The sequence below is a fragment of the Phytophthora cinnamomi genome, assembly GCF_018691715.1.
Source record: "Phytophthora cinnamomi strain GKB4 chromosome Unknown Contig94, whole genome shotgun sequence".
NCBI classification, from domain to species: domain Eukaryota; phylum Oomycota; class Peronosporomycetes; order Peronosporales; family Peronosporaceae; genus Phytophthora; species Phytophthora cinnamomi.
This window is the reverse complement of record NW_027151027.1, coordinates 164,139-177,297: the sequence shown is the minus strand read 5'-3', so window position 1 is coordinate 177,297 and position 13,159 is coordinate 164,139. Positions and strand designations below refer to the sequence as shown.

General features: G+C 52.6%; 1 protein-coding gene across 1 annotated transcript; it reads left to right on the top strand.

The window, feature by feature from the left end:
• Positions 1-622: 622 nt before the first annotated feature.
• On the top strand, positions 623-13,120 carry IUM83_18828 (Dynein heavy chain; the record flags this gene model as incomplete). Its single annotated transcript, XM_067943846.1, has 2 exons — positions 623-1,602; positions 2,332-13,120. The coding sequence occupies 2 exons, from the start codon at positions 623-625 to the stop codon at positions 13,118-13,120; spliced, it is 11,769 nt and encodes a 3,922-aa protein (XP_067783912.1).
• Between the last annotated feature and the right edge of the window lie 39 nt (positions 13,121-13,159).

Sequence of the window (13,159 nt, the reverse complement as noted above, 5' to 3'; positions counted from 1 at the left end):
TTCAAGAAGACTTGTTTCGTCATTTTCAATTCATCACTTATATGAGGATTTCTCGATCCTAGCCATTTTCCTCCAAATCCGTCATTCCCGACCAAGCGATGAAGGAAGCTGATGCATGCAACGTGCCAACTTTATGGGAGAGGCTGTCCGCAATCGTGTTCGAAAAGCTACGCGCTGCTCTGCCTGGGGACGCATGTCTCGATCGTATGAAGCTAGTGGAGATTGATGAGGCCGCCGCAAAACGTGAACGGGGAATTGACTCAGCGCGTGGATCTAAACATTGATTTCGTGTGGTCTCGGGTCTACGCGAAAGCCCACGCCCCGAAACTGAGAGTCCAAGTTACTGCTCAACTTCGGAAACGTGCCGCTAGGCTCGTACTACCGGCTATCTGTCTCGGAGTACATACATCCCTGGAGAGTGGTTGGAGGACAGGAAGAGGAAGCGTGCGAAAGACGGGAAGCAGCCTGCCAAGAAGAAGCGCAACTACACAAGTGTGTAAGCTGTTTTCCGAGTAGTTGTTTGTCGAGTATTTATGCTTTTTAACGTTTTCAAGATAGCCCTCGCCGCGACTCCCCGCAGGGTCACACCGACAGGAGCGCCGGCAGCGCAAGCACCGCCAGCATGGACGGGGACAGCGGCGATGGCCGCGATGGAGCCAAGCGGCGAGGCGTGTCGATCGGGCCACAAGCGAGTCAGATCCTGCAGCGTCTGTATGAGCCGAACCTCGGACCTGGGTCGCCAGCAGCCCATTCGAACAACGGCGCAGCGCATAGCCCCTTTTCGCCTGCGAAGCGACCCTTTCCAGCGCAGAACGCAGTGCTCAAGCCCAAATTCCAGACCCGCATGAAGAAAAACGCGAGTGCTGCTACAATTCCGAGCGGTGTTGGGCCTGCCCCACTCAAGAAGGCTCGGAATGGCGCGGGGGACGTGCTAACTCCTCTTCTAGTACCGGGGAGCAGCAGTTCGTCACTAGCGACGTCGGCGAGTGTGATGAGTTTGCCACCGGGGGTGATGCATCCCAGTCTCCACAAGGCGTCCGAGCGAATCCGAAATCTTCGCGACAAGCCTCATGTTTCGAGTACAACTTCGATCCGGTCGCCAACGCTGGCTGTTCCGCGAGAAGAAGACGAAAGCAACCAGGACGGTAACTCGTATGCGTTGCTGTCCCCAGCTTCCAAAGCTGCGCAACGGAAGGCATTAGCGACAGAATCTTCTTTCACTGCGTCGCTAAATCTCGACCCGCGGTATCTTCGCGAATTCAAATCTGGTAACTTTTTGTATCTGCGCAAGAAGAAAAACTCGGATCTCATCATGTACGCACTCGAAGTTGTGGAGCACTTCGAGGTGGACCGTTCCGACTACTACACGATGAGCATGGAAGGCGTGACGCATTTCACCACGGAGCACTCCGAATTCTGGTCATTGGACAAGTGGGAAACAGAGTACTCGCGGTTCATGAAGATGTTGGCTATTCCGTTCTTCCAGAAGTACAAGATGTGGAAGAATTTTAATATGTGGAAGCAGTCTGTGCGCGCGTATAAGATGCGTAACGCGAAGAAGGCGCTAAACGAGCGACTATTCCTTCTGGCACCGAGTCTGCAGTCAACATTGCTAGGTCTCCGCGCACTTTGCCTGGACGTCACCAAATTAGAGCTGATACGCTTTAGTCCGCGGCAAACGTACTCGTTGAGAGATTTTGAATTGGAGCAGCAGAAGACTCGGACGCAGGTTATCCAGCAGCTCGCTGACTTCTCGGCCAAGTCATTGAAAATGTGTGTCAAAGCATGCGATGAAGTGATCGACAGTTTTCTGGAGGCCAACAAAATCTCAGCTGATCACAAGATGACCTTCATGGAGCGCGCTGCACTACGCAAGCAGTGTCGTACACTAACGAACTTCTTGCGGCTGGCAGATTTCCTCACGATCGACGCTACCATTCAGCTTACTGTGCACTCCTTTCATCGGTTGCACACAACTCTTGCAGCAGGAAAGGCTCAACTCACAGGAAATGCGGCTGCTGCTGCTGCTGCAAACACTGCTGCTTCTGCACCTGCCCCAGCAAATGCAAAACAAGGAACTTTGAGTGGAAATTCCCAGCCCAACAACAAAAATGCTGGTAAATCCGGCCAGGCTAATGCAGCCCCTCCATTTACCGCCATTTTCGCGGTCGCGGTGGAAATGGACGCCGTCACCTCAGCTTTGAACGCTATCCCCAGTCACGATTCCTGGAATGGCGCACTCCAGCGAGCCTTGAAAGAAGCGCTTCGTATGGTAGAAACCCCAGCAAGACACCTTGGTCACGAGTCGCTTGCACCTTACACAACTGCCAGCGCTGAAGACGAAGGCAAAGACGTCTGGTCTGTTGAGCAGCTGAATGTGGCGCTAATTCTCAATGAAGACGCCAAGTTTAGTTTGCTCACGAACGATATCTTCGTTGCGTTGGACGAGGCTTTCGAAGCCGTGGAGGATTACATGGATGTGTTCGCACCATTCCATCAGATTTACTCAGAAAATGAAGGACAGGTGACGCAGCTCATGGAGACATACGCCAACGCTCCGTTAGATTTTTTCTCCGAGTCGATCGAGAAGTACAAATCACAAGGTCAGTCATTCACGGACATTCCAGACGCCGCCACGGTTGGCATCTTCCGAGTCGATTCCTCCGAGTTCAAGAGCCGACTCTTACCCAACCCGGAGAAGTGCATTCTCGGCATCCGTGCACTGATTCCCAAACTCATGAAGAAAACCAGCACCGCGCTTCTTGAGACGCTTAATGATCTGTCCCCCGTTGCATTTTCATCGCCATCGGCGCCTGATGCTTTCGTGAATAAAGTGGTACATATGACAAAAGTGAGTGCCATGCTTCCAGACCTCAGAAACCGCTACCGTCGCGTGTATGAAATGGGAGTTCTCATGGACAATTACGACTGGCGAGTACCTGATGACATTAAAGAAGATATTATTCTGATGAAAGAAGGCGTGCTGAGCTTAGAAGGCACCGTTACGCGCTTCGAAGGAGAGATTGATTCGGAGACGGCTCGTTTTTCGCAAGTCATTTTGGATAGTATCGCTCCGTTGAATCGCAACGCGAACATGCTGTCTGAGAAGCTAGACCACCCAAAGCTCTCGACGATCAAGACACCAATGAGTGAAGCCCTTTCGTATCTCAAGGCTCAGGAAGATACCCTCAACCAGCTCGTGGAGGAGTCCAAAACGCTGGCTATGTTCCAAACGCAACTGAAGCAAACGGTGAGCGAATTTAATGAAATCAACGAAGTGGCAGCACACTTCGAGCTGAAGATGAAGCTTTGGAGCGGCTTGGATGCGTGGCAAAAGCTTGCTGTGTCCTACTCGGACACCGTCTTCGACGATATCGACGTTGGCGCAATCAGTAAGCAGGTGCAAATGTACGTCAAAGTGGCGTATCAAGCGCAGAAACAGCTTCCAGGTAACGAAGCTGCGGATCTACTCCAGCGAGAAGTTGAGAAATTCAAGCTGGTACTTCCTGTGGTGACGGACCTGCGCTCTCCTTCGTTGAAGGACCGACATTGGAAGCAGATTCATGCAGCTTTGGGGTTTCAGATGAAAGGAGAGAGCAGCATGACACTCGGTGGTTTGATCGAAAGAAATGTGATGAAGCACGGCGAAACGATCAGCGCTGTGGCTGTGTCAGCGCAACAGGAGGCCGTTCTAGAGGAGATGTTGAAGAAAGTGACAGATGCGTGGGCCACTACCGAGTTCGAGGTGAAACCTTACAAGGAATCCAAGGACGTGTTCGTTCTGGGCAGTGTTGAAGAGGTCACTGCGAAGCTCGACGATTCGATTGTGACGATTAGTACGATCATGGGATCGAGATTCATAGGTGCTATTCAAGAAGAGGTGGAAGGCTGGCGGAAGAAATTGGTTACCCTACAGGAAACGCTTGAAGAGTGGCTACTCGTACAGAAAAACTGGATGTACTTGGAGAATATTTTCTCGGCACCGGATATTCAGCGCCAACTGCCAGATGCATCGAAAGTTTTCAGCCATGTCGATGCATCTTGGAAAACTATCATGCGCCGTACCAACGAGAACCCACATGTGCTAACTTCAGGCACGTTTCCGGGAATCAAGGAGACTTTACAGCAGCACAACGCGCACCTAGACAAGATCCAGAAGAACTTGGAAGACTACCTTGAGACGAAGCGCATGGCATTCCCCCGATTTTACTTCTTGTCCAACGATGAACTACTAGAAATTCTAGCTCAGTCCAAGAACCCGCAGGCTGTACAGCCACATCTCCGTAAATGCTTTGAAAACCTGGTGAAATTAGACTTTGGCGACATTCCTGGCAGTGTCGACATGATTGCCATGTACTCGTCTGAAAATGAGCGAGTTCCTCTTGGTAAAAACTTGAAAGCCCGTGGCAATGTTGAGGACTGGCTAAAGGCATTGGAGGTGAGCATGAAACAGTCTATTTACAAACTTATGAAAGCTGGGCTACTTGACTACGACACAAAGGAGCGATCCGTTTGGGTGTGCGATCACCCTGGACAAGTTGTAGCCACTGTGGCGCAAATGACATGGGCTCGCAGTACCGAAGAGGCTCTAAACAGCAGCAATCCCGTTGAAGAGATGCACATGTGGTATAAGCGCAATCTGTACGAACTCAACGAGCTTATCGTAAAAATTCGAGGTGACCTCACGTCACTGGAGCGCAAGGTCATCGTGGCGTTGGTTACCACAGATGTACACGCTCGCGATATCGTGGAGAGTCTGTGGACGGAGAAAGTAGACTCGGTGGGGAACTTTATCTGGCAGCAGCAACTTCGCTACTACTGGGACGCACAGGCCGACGATGTGCTCATCCGCCACTCTGACTCGGTCATTCAATACGGCTACGAGTACATGGGGGCTACGTCGCGTCTAGTGATCACACCTCTGACAGATCGTTGCTGGATGACGCTCACAGGAGCGTACGGAATGAAGCTTGGAGCTGCTCCTGCAGGTCCAGCTGGCACGGGCAAAACGGAGAGTAGTAAAGACTTGGCCAAAGCCATGGCTATCCAGTGCGTCGTGTTCAACTGCAGCGACCAGATCGACTACAAAATGATGGGTAAACTCTTCCGTGGTCTCGCGCAGGCAGGAAATTGGACGTGTCTGGATGAATTCAATCGCATTGACATCGAGGTGTTGTCGGTGGTAGCCCAGCAATTGCTGATCCTTCGTGAAGGGCGAATTCAGGGTAAAGAGCACATCAACTTCATGGGTATCGAGATTTTGCTCAAGGACCACCACGTTATTGTCACAATGAACCCTGGGTATGCTGGTCGAACCGAACTCCCCGACAACCTGAAGGTGTGCTTCCGCCCCGTATCTATGATGGTACCGGACTACGCGCTGATTGCAGAAATTATGCTGTTCGCCGAAGGTTTCGGCGACGCGCGCACGCTGTCGCGCAAGATGTGCAAGCTCTACATTCTCTGCAGTGAGCAGCTTTCGCAACAGCCCCACTACGACTACGGCCTCCGTGCTGTAAAGTCAGTGTTAGTGATGGCTGGATCGCTCAAACGTGCCAACCCCGACTTGAACGAGGATGTGACGCTGATTCGAGCCTTACGAGATAGTAATATCCCTAAATTCCTGGCCGACGACCTGCCACTGTTTCACGCCATTGTGTTGGACTTGTTCCCAGGCACAGATATCCCTCCGAACGACTACGGTGAGCTGCAGGCCTCTCTCGAAGAAGAGATCACGAAAGCGGGACTGCAGAAAGTACCAACGTACATCACCAAAGTCATCCAGCTATTTGACATTTTCAATGTTCGCTTTGGAGGAACGCTCGTTGGCCCTACAGGTGCCGGTAAGACTTCGTGCTACCGGACGCTGCAGTCTACTATGACGTCGCTGCGTGAGAAAGGATCCAAGAATCCAGTATACCAAACTGTCTACGCTCGGGTGCTAAACCCGAAGTGCATTTCGATGGGGGAACTTTATGGTGAGTTTAACGAAGCCACGCAGGAATGGCACGATGGCTTGGCATCGACGATTATGCGCGAGGCTGTGGCGGATGAGACGTCGGATGTGAAGTGGACTGTGTTCGACGGACCGATCGACGCGCTGTGGATCGAAAACATGAACACGGTCTTGGACGACAACATGACTTTGTGTCTCGCCAACGGAGAGCGCATCAAGCTCAAGAGCGAGATGAAAATGCTTTTTGAAGTAATGGATCTAGCTGTCGCTTCCCCCGCCACTGTGAGTCGCATCGGTGTCGTGTACATGACAGCGACTGACTTGGGGTGGATGCCGTTCGTGAAGACGTGGATGGAGAAGGAGCTTCCGTCGGACTTCCCACCTGATGGGATAAAGCGCCTAGAGTTCCTCATCACGAGCTACGTGGAAAAGTGCATTCAGTTCGTGCGCAAGAAGAGTTTCGAGCTCGTACCAACTGTGGATATGAACCTTGCAACAAGTCTGTGCCGGTTATTTGCGTGTTTGTTTAGTCCTGCGAGTGGCGTGAACTACTCGGTGATGAAAACCGAGGAGATGCTCGAGCTGCTGGATAAAGTCTTCGCCTTCTCGCTCTTCTGGTCTGTAGGAGCAACAATGACAGTCGATACACACGAACAGTTCGACAACTTTGCTCGAGAGTTGATGGGCGACGCAAAGCTTAGCATCCCCAATGCCGGACTCGTGTTCGATTACTTTGTTGACGTTGAGCAGGCAAAGTTCCGCGCGTGGAGTGAGATCGTTCCGAAATTCCAGTACAATTCCCAGGTGCCGTACTTTAAGATGACGGTAGCTACACCAGACTCCGTAAGGTTTACCTTCCTGCTGCGAACGTTGACGGCAGCAAAGCGTCCAGCGTACGTCACAGGTGTTACAGGTACGGGCAAGACCGTTATTGTCCAGGATCTGTTGCAGGAGTTGGTGTCCGGGCCAATGGTTCCAGCTGGAGAAGCCAATGGAGAAGGTGGAGAAGCACCATCCGCCCCGGCGTCAAACTTCATGACCATCTTTATCAACTTTTCCGCACAGACGTCGTCTCTAGTCACACAGATGACGATTGAGAATAAATTGGAGAAGAAGCGCAAGAATTTACTAGGGCCGGTGGCTGGGAAGCGAATGATCATTTTCGTGGATGATGTGAATCTGCCGGCGGTTGAGGAGTACGGCGCTCAAGCCCCCATTGAACTGTTGCGGCAGTTCTTAGATTTTGGTGGGTTTTACGATCGAGACAAACTCTTCTGGAAAGACATCGCAGACACGATGCTGCTTGCTGCTGCTGCCCCTGCTGGAGGAGGTCGCTCGCATTGCACGCCTCGTTTTGTACGTCACTTTCACGTGTTGAGCATGTATCCGGCGGGTGAGACGTCCTTGAAGCTCATTTTTGCCTCCATCCTCGGTGGTTTCTTGGAGAAGTTTGCGCCGTCTGTGAAAGCCATGAAAGACGGCATCATCTCCAGTGTTATCGAGATTTATAACCGCGTGACACTCGAGCTGTTACCCACGCCGAACAAGTTCCACTACACTTTCAATCTCCGTGACGTGTCCAAGGTGTTCCAGGGAATTCTCATGATCACACCGTCGAAATGTCCCGACGCAGACTCGATGAATCGACTGTGGGTGCACGAGGCTTCGCGCGTGTTTCAAGATCGATTAATCAACGCATCGGATCAAACGTGGTTTGAAGAGCTCGTGTGCTCTTTGCTCCAGCGCTTTTTCAACTGCAGCTGGGCACGGGAAACGCTTTTCCACTCTCCCTGCCCACTGACTTTCGGCGACTTCTTCAAGCCCGGCGTACCTACGCCTCTGTATGAGTACTGCAATGATGTGGGAAAGGTGACGAAAATCATGGATGACTTCCTCGAAAACTACAACGTCACCTTCGCCAACAAGATGAACTTGGTGTTCTTCCGCGATGCCATCGCTCACTTGTCACGCTTGGTACGAATTTTGCGCCAGCCACGAGGCAATGCGATGCTGATCGGTGTAGGTGGAAGCGGCAAACAGTCTCTTGCTCGGCTCGGTGCGTTCATGGTGGAGGCCAAGTGTGTCCAAATTGAAATTACCCGTGGGTACGGCACGAATGAATTCCATGAAGACCTCAAGAAGCTCATGATCAGTGCGGGAGTTGGCGGCACGTCGACCGTGTTCCTGTTCACCGATAGCCAGATCGTTGAGGAGAGTTTCTTAGAGGACATCAACAATGTCTTGAACAGCGGGGAAGTGCCGAATTTGTTTCCTCAGGACGAAATGGACCGCATCATCGCAGATATGCGCCCCATTGTCAAGGCGTTGGAGATTCCCGAGACTCGAGACAACTGTGTGTCCACATTCATCGAGCGTGTTAGAAACTACCTGCACATTGTGTTAGCCATGTCACCAGTCGGCTCAGCTCTTCGTGTGCGATGTCGTGCGTTTCCATCGTTGATCAATTGCTGCACAATCGACTGGTATATGAATTGGCCCCGTGAGGCACTGCAATCTGTGGCCGACCGATTGCTCGCGAGTGTGTCCTTGCCTTCAGAGGATATACGCAAATCTCTCGTTGATATGTGCTCAATCGTGCATACAACTTCCAACGATTTTGGCGAGGAATTCATCTCACAACTGCAGCGATACGTCTACACCACGCCAAAGAGCTACTTGGACCTCATCGGACTGTATCTGAAAATGCTGCAGGAGAAGCGTGCAGTGCTACAGACGATCAAAAGCCGCATGGAAGTTGGTGTGAAGAAACTCGAGGAGACCAACAGCATCGTTGACTCGCTGAAGTCCGAGTTGATAGAATTGCAGCCCATTTTGGCGAAGAAGGCAGTGGAGGCTGAGGAGCTGTTGAAGCGAGTGTCCGTTGATCAGAAGGCAGCCGCAGTCGTGCGTGAACGAGTCTCGCAGGATGAAGCGACGGTCACAAAACAAGCTGAAGAGGTAGCCATCGTCCAGGCCGATGCTCAGAAGGATCTAGACGTGGCGATGCCAGCGCTGAATAACGCCATCAAGGCTCTTGACAGTTTGTCCAAGAACGATATCACGGAGGTCAAGTCCTTTGCAAAACCACCGGAAGCAGTGGAGACCGTCATGAACGCCGTGTGTCTGCTTTTCAACGAGAAGCAGAGTTGGGACTCGGCCAAGAAAATCCTAGGCGACGTGACCTTCCTGGACAAGTTGAAAAACTTCGACAAGGACAACATTCCTGCTGCCACTCTCAAGAAGCTCAGTAAGGCTGTATCCGAACCGGGAATGGCTGTGGAAGTGGTCTCGAAAGTGTCCAAGGCCGCGACATCGCTCTGTATGTGGGTGCACGCCATGGACGTGTACTCGAAAGTGGCCAAAGAGGTCGGCCCCAAAAAGGAAAACCTGGAGCGGATGAACCAGAAGCTCGCCGAGGCCAATGCAATTTTGAGCCAGAAGCAGGAGGAGCTGCGTGTGGTGAATGAAAACGTGGCGATGCTGGAAAAGCAGTGCAAAGACACCCTTGATGAAAAGGATAAGCTGGCTAATGATGCTGCAGTGACGGAGAAACGACTGGTACGCGCTGAAAAATTGATATCAGGGTTGTCTGTGGAAGGTGCTCGATGGAAAGAGAGCGTAGCATCACTAGCAGAGTCCATTTTGGCGCTTATTGGAGATACTTTCCTAGCCGCAGCATGCATTTCATACTACGGTCCATTCACCGGAGGATTCCGCCAGCGAATCGTAGATCAGTGGGTGACTCAGACGCAGGCACTCGCTATTCCTTGCTCTCCCGGGTATAGTTTGTCAACTACACTTGGTAGTCCGGTCGAAGTCCGCGAGTGGCAGCTAAATGGCCTTCCGACAGATTCAACATCGACGGATAACGCCATCCTTGTCACGCGTGGTGAGCGGTGGCCACTGATGATCGACCCTCAGGGTCAAGCCAACAAATGGATCAAGAAGACGTTGGCCCAGAAGCTCGAAACGACGAAAATGACCAACGCAAACCTGTTGCGATCATTGGAAACTTGTATTCGTAATGGCAAAGCACTGCTCATCGAAGACATCGACGAGACGTTGGAACCTTCGCTGGAACCGATCTTGCAGAAGGCCATCTACAAGCAAGGTGGGCGCGTTTTGATCCGTCTTGGCGACTCCGATGTGGACTACGACCCGGCGTTCAAGTTATTCCTCACGACCAAGCTTCCGAATCCTCATTACCTGCCGGAAGTCTACATCAAGGTGACGGTCATCAACTTCACCGTCACAATGGATGGTCTGGAGGACCAACTGCTTGGTGATGTCGTGCGTCACGAACGGCCGGATATCGAAGAGAAGAAGAACCGGTTAGTCGTGACCATGGCGCAGGATAAAAAACAGTTAAAAGAAATCGAGGACCGCATCCTGAAGCAACTCTCCGAGTCATCAGGCAACGTGCTGGACGACCAAGACCTCATCGACACATTGCAATCGTCAAATGTCACCTCTCGCATCATTAAGGAGCGCGTGCTGGAGTCAGAAAACACGGAGGTTGAGATCAATCGTGCCCGAGAGGAGTACCGTTGTGTGGCCACGCGCGGGTCTATCATCTACTTCGTCGTGGCCAATCTTGCTCTCATCGATCCCATGTACCAGTACTCGCTGCCGTTCTTCCAGCGGTTGTTCAATATTTGCTTCGACGAGGCTCCAAAGGCTGACACGCTCCAGAAGCGACTCACGAACCTAATTGACTTCCAGACGCGCTACATTTACGTGAACATTTGCCGCGGTCTCTTCGAGGTGCACAAGGTGCTCTTCTCGATGCTCATTTGTTGCAAGATCCTGTTGCATTCCGGCAAAATCTCGGCACGCCAGTGGTCATTCTACCTTCGAGGAGCACCACCGGGCTCAGATCGCTCGACGCAAGAGCCCAATCCACAGCCGTCACACATCTCGGAGGCACAATGGGATCTCATCTCGGAGCTGGAGACGGTGGTGACAGGCTACGCTGCTTCCCCTGACGGAGCAGAAGGTGACCAAAAGACTGAAGTTCACAGCTTCCAAGGTCTGTGCACCTCGCTGACGAATGTATGGCCGCGTTGGGTGGCATGGCTGGAAGATCCAGCATTCCTGTCGAACCCCAATTCGTGTCCGGGCAACTATGGATCAACGCTGACTGCCTTTCAGAAGGTGTTGCTGCTGCGAGGCTTAGCCGAGGAAAAGGTGCCTCAGGCTGTGTTGAACATGATCTCCACAGAAATGGGAGCGGAGTTCGGTCGGAACGCCACCACGACCATGGAGGAGATTTACAACGATACCGATCGCAAGACGCCGTGCATTTTCGTGCTATCAGCTGGTGCTGATCCGACGGGCATGCTGCTTCGTTTTGCGAAGGAAATGTCGTTCATCGATCGTCTGCACCTCATCTCTTTGGGCCAAGGCCAAGGTCCACGCGCCGAAAAACTCATTGAAAGCAGTCAGGGTGTAGGCGACTGGGTATTGCTGCAGAACTGCCACCTTGCAAAGTCTTGGATGCCGAAGCTTGAAAAGCTCGTGGAAGACATGGGGCAGCGTACGGATGAGCAGTGTCAAGCCACCTTCCGTCTCTTCCTCACGAGTTTCCCAGCCGCGTACTTCCCCGTGACTGTGCTGCAGAATGGTATCAAGCTCACGAACGAACCGCCGAAAGGAATTCGTGCCAACCTTGTCAGGTCTTTCAACACGTTGCTGTCCGAGGAAGTGCTCGAGAGCTTCCATTATCTCGGCAATTTCGATACCGGGGAGCCAAAAGACTACGTCTGGAAGTCGCTACTGTGTGCGCTCACGTTCTTCCACGCTATCGTTCAGGAACGGCGTAAATTCGGCGCTCTCGGCTGGAACATCAAGTACGAGTTCAACGACACGGACTTGGAGACGTCCCTTGCGAGTCTGCGTAAGTTCCTGGAGGAACAACCGATTATCCCTTGGGACGCGCTTCGGTATGTGACTGGACAGATCAACTATGGTGGGCGAGTCACCGACGACTGGGACCGACGCTGCCTCACGAGCATCCTCAGTAACTTCTACACACCCGACGTGCTCAATGCGGGACACTCATACTCGACGTCGGGTATATATCACGTGCCAACGGAGCTCTCGCATACGAGCATCCAGTCGTACTTGAGTGCTCTCCCCGCGTTCGATAACCCGGAGCTCTTCGGAATGCACGAGAACGCCAACGTCACGTACGAACGCAACGAAAGCGCCAACATGATGCAACTCATCTTGAGCCTCGAGCCGCGCGATGGTGGCGGAGGCGGTGGCAAGTCAAACGACCAGCGCGTTCTCGATCTAGCCATTTCCATCCAGGAAAGCTTACCCGCAGACCTGAACGTTGAAGAGGCCGGGCCAACAACTTTCAAAACCCGGGAGGTGGCTGGTACAGTCGTCATGGACTCGCTGGCAACGGTTCTGGGTCAGGAGGTCATCAAGTTCAACACGCTCTTGCGGCGCATGCGCACGTCCTTGAGAGACATCCAGAAGGCCATCAACGGGCTCATCGTTATGTCCTCCGACTTGGACAACATGTACATGGCATTTTTGAATGGCCGAGTGCCACAGCTCTGGTCCTCGGTAAGCTTTGCATCGCTCAAGCCGTTGGCCTCGTGGGTACGCGATATGCTGGACCGGGTTGCGTTCTTCCGCGAGTGGCTACTACACGGTGAGCCGGTGGTGTTTCAGCTGAATGTCTTCTTCTTCCCGCAGGGATTCATGACGGGTACACTGCAGAACTTCGCGCGTAAGTATCAGACCGCTATTGACTCGCTTGCGTTCACCTTTACCGTCATGGACGTCGAGAACGCGAAGCAGCTTACGCAGAGCCCGACCGACGGCATCTACGTCGATGGTCTCTGGTTGCAAGGTGCAAAGTGGTCGCCATCACGCCGTCTTCTCGAGGACGCCAAACCCGGCGAGATGTTCTCAGCCATGTCCATCGTGCACTTCCTGCCAGCCACGTCCGCTGTGGCCTGCAACCCGACACTCAGCGCTGGCATCATGATGTACCCGTGCCCAGTCTACAAGACGTCGGTGCGGCAAGGCACGCTGTCCACCACGGGCATCTCCACCAATTACGTCATCGCCGTGCAGCTCCCGAGCAATAAGCCACCCAACTACTGGGTCATGATGGGCGCCGCCTTCTTGCTCAACCTGGACAACTAACATACGGAGACAAACAAAACCACAACAGTCAACACTAGG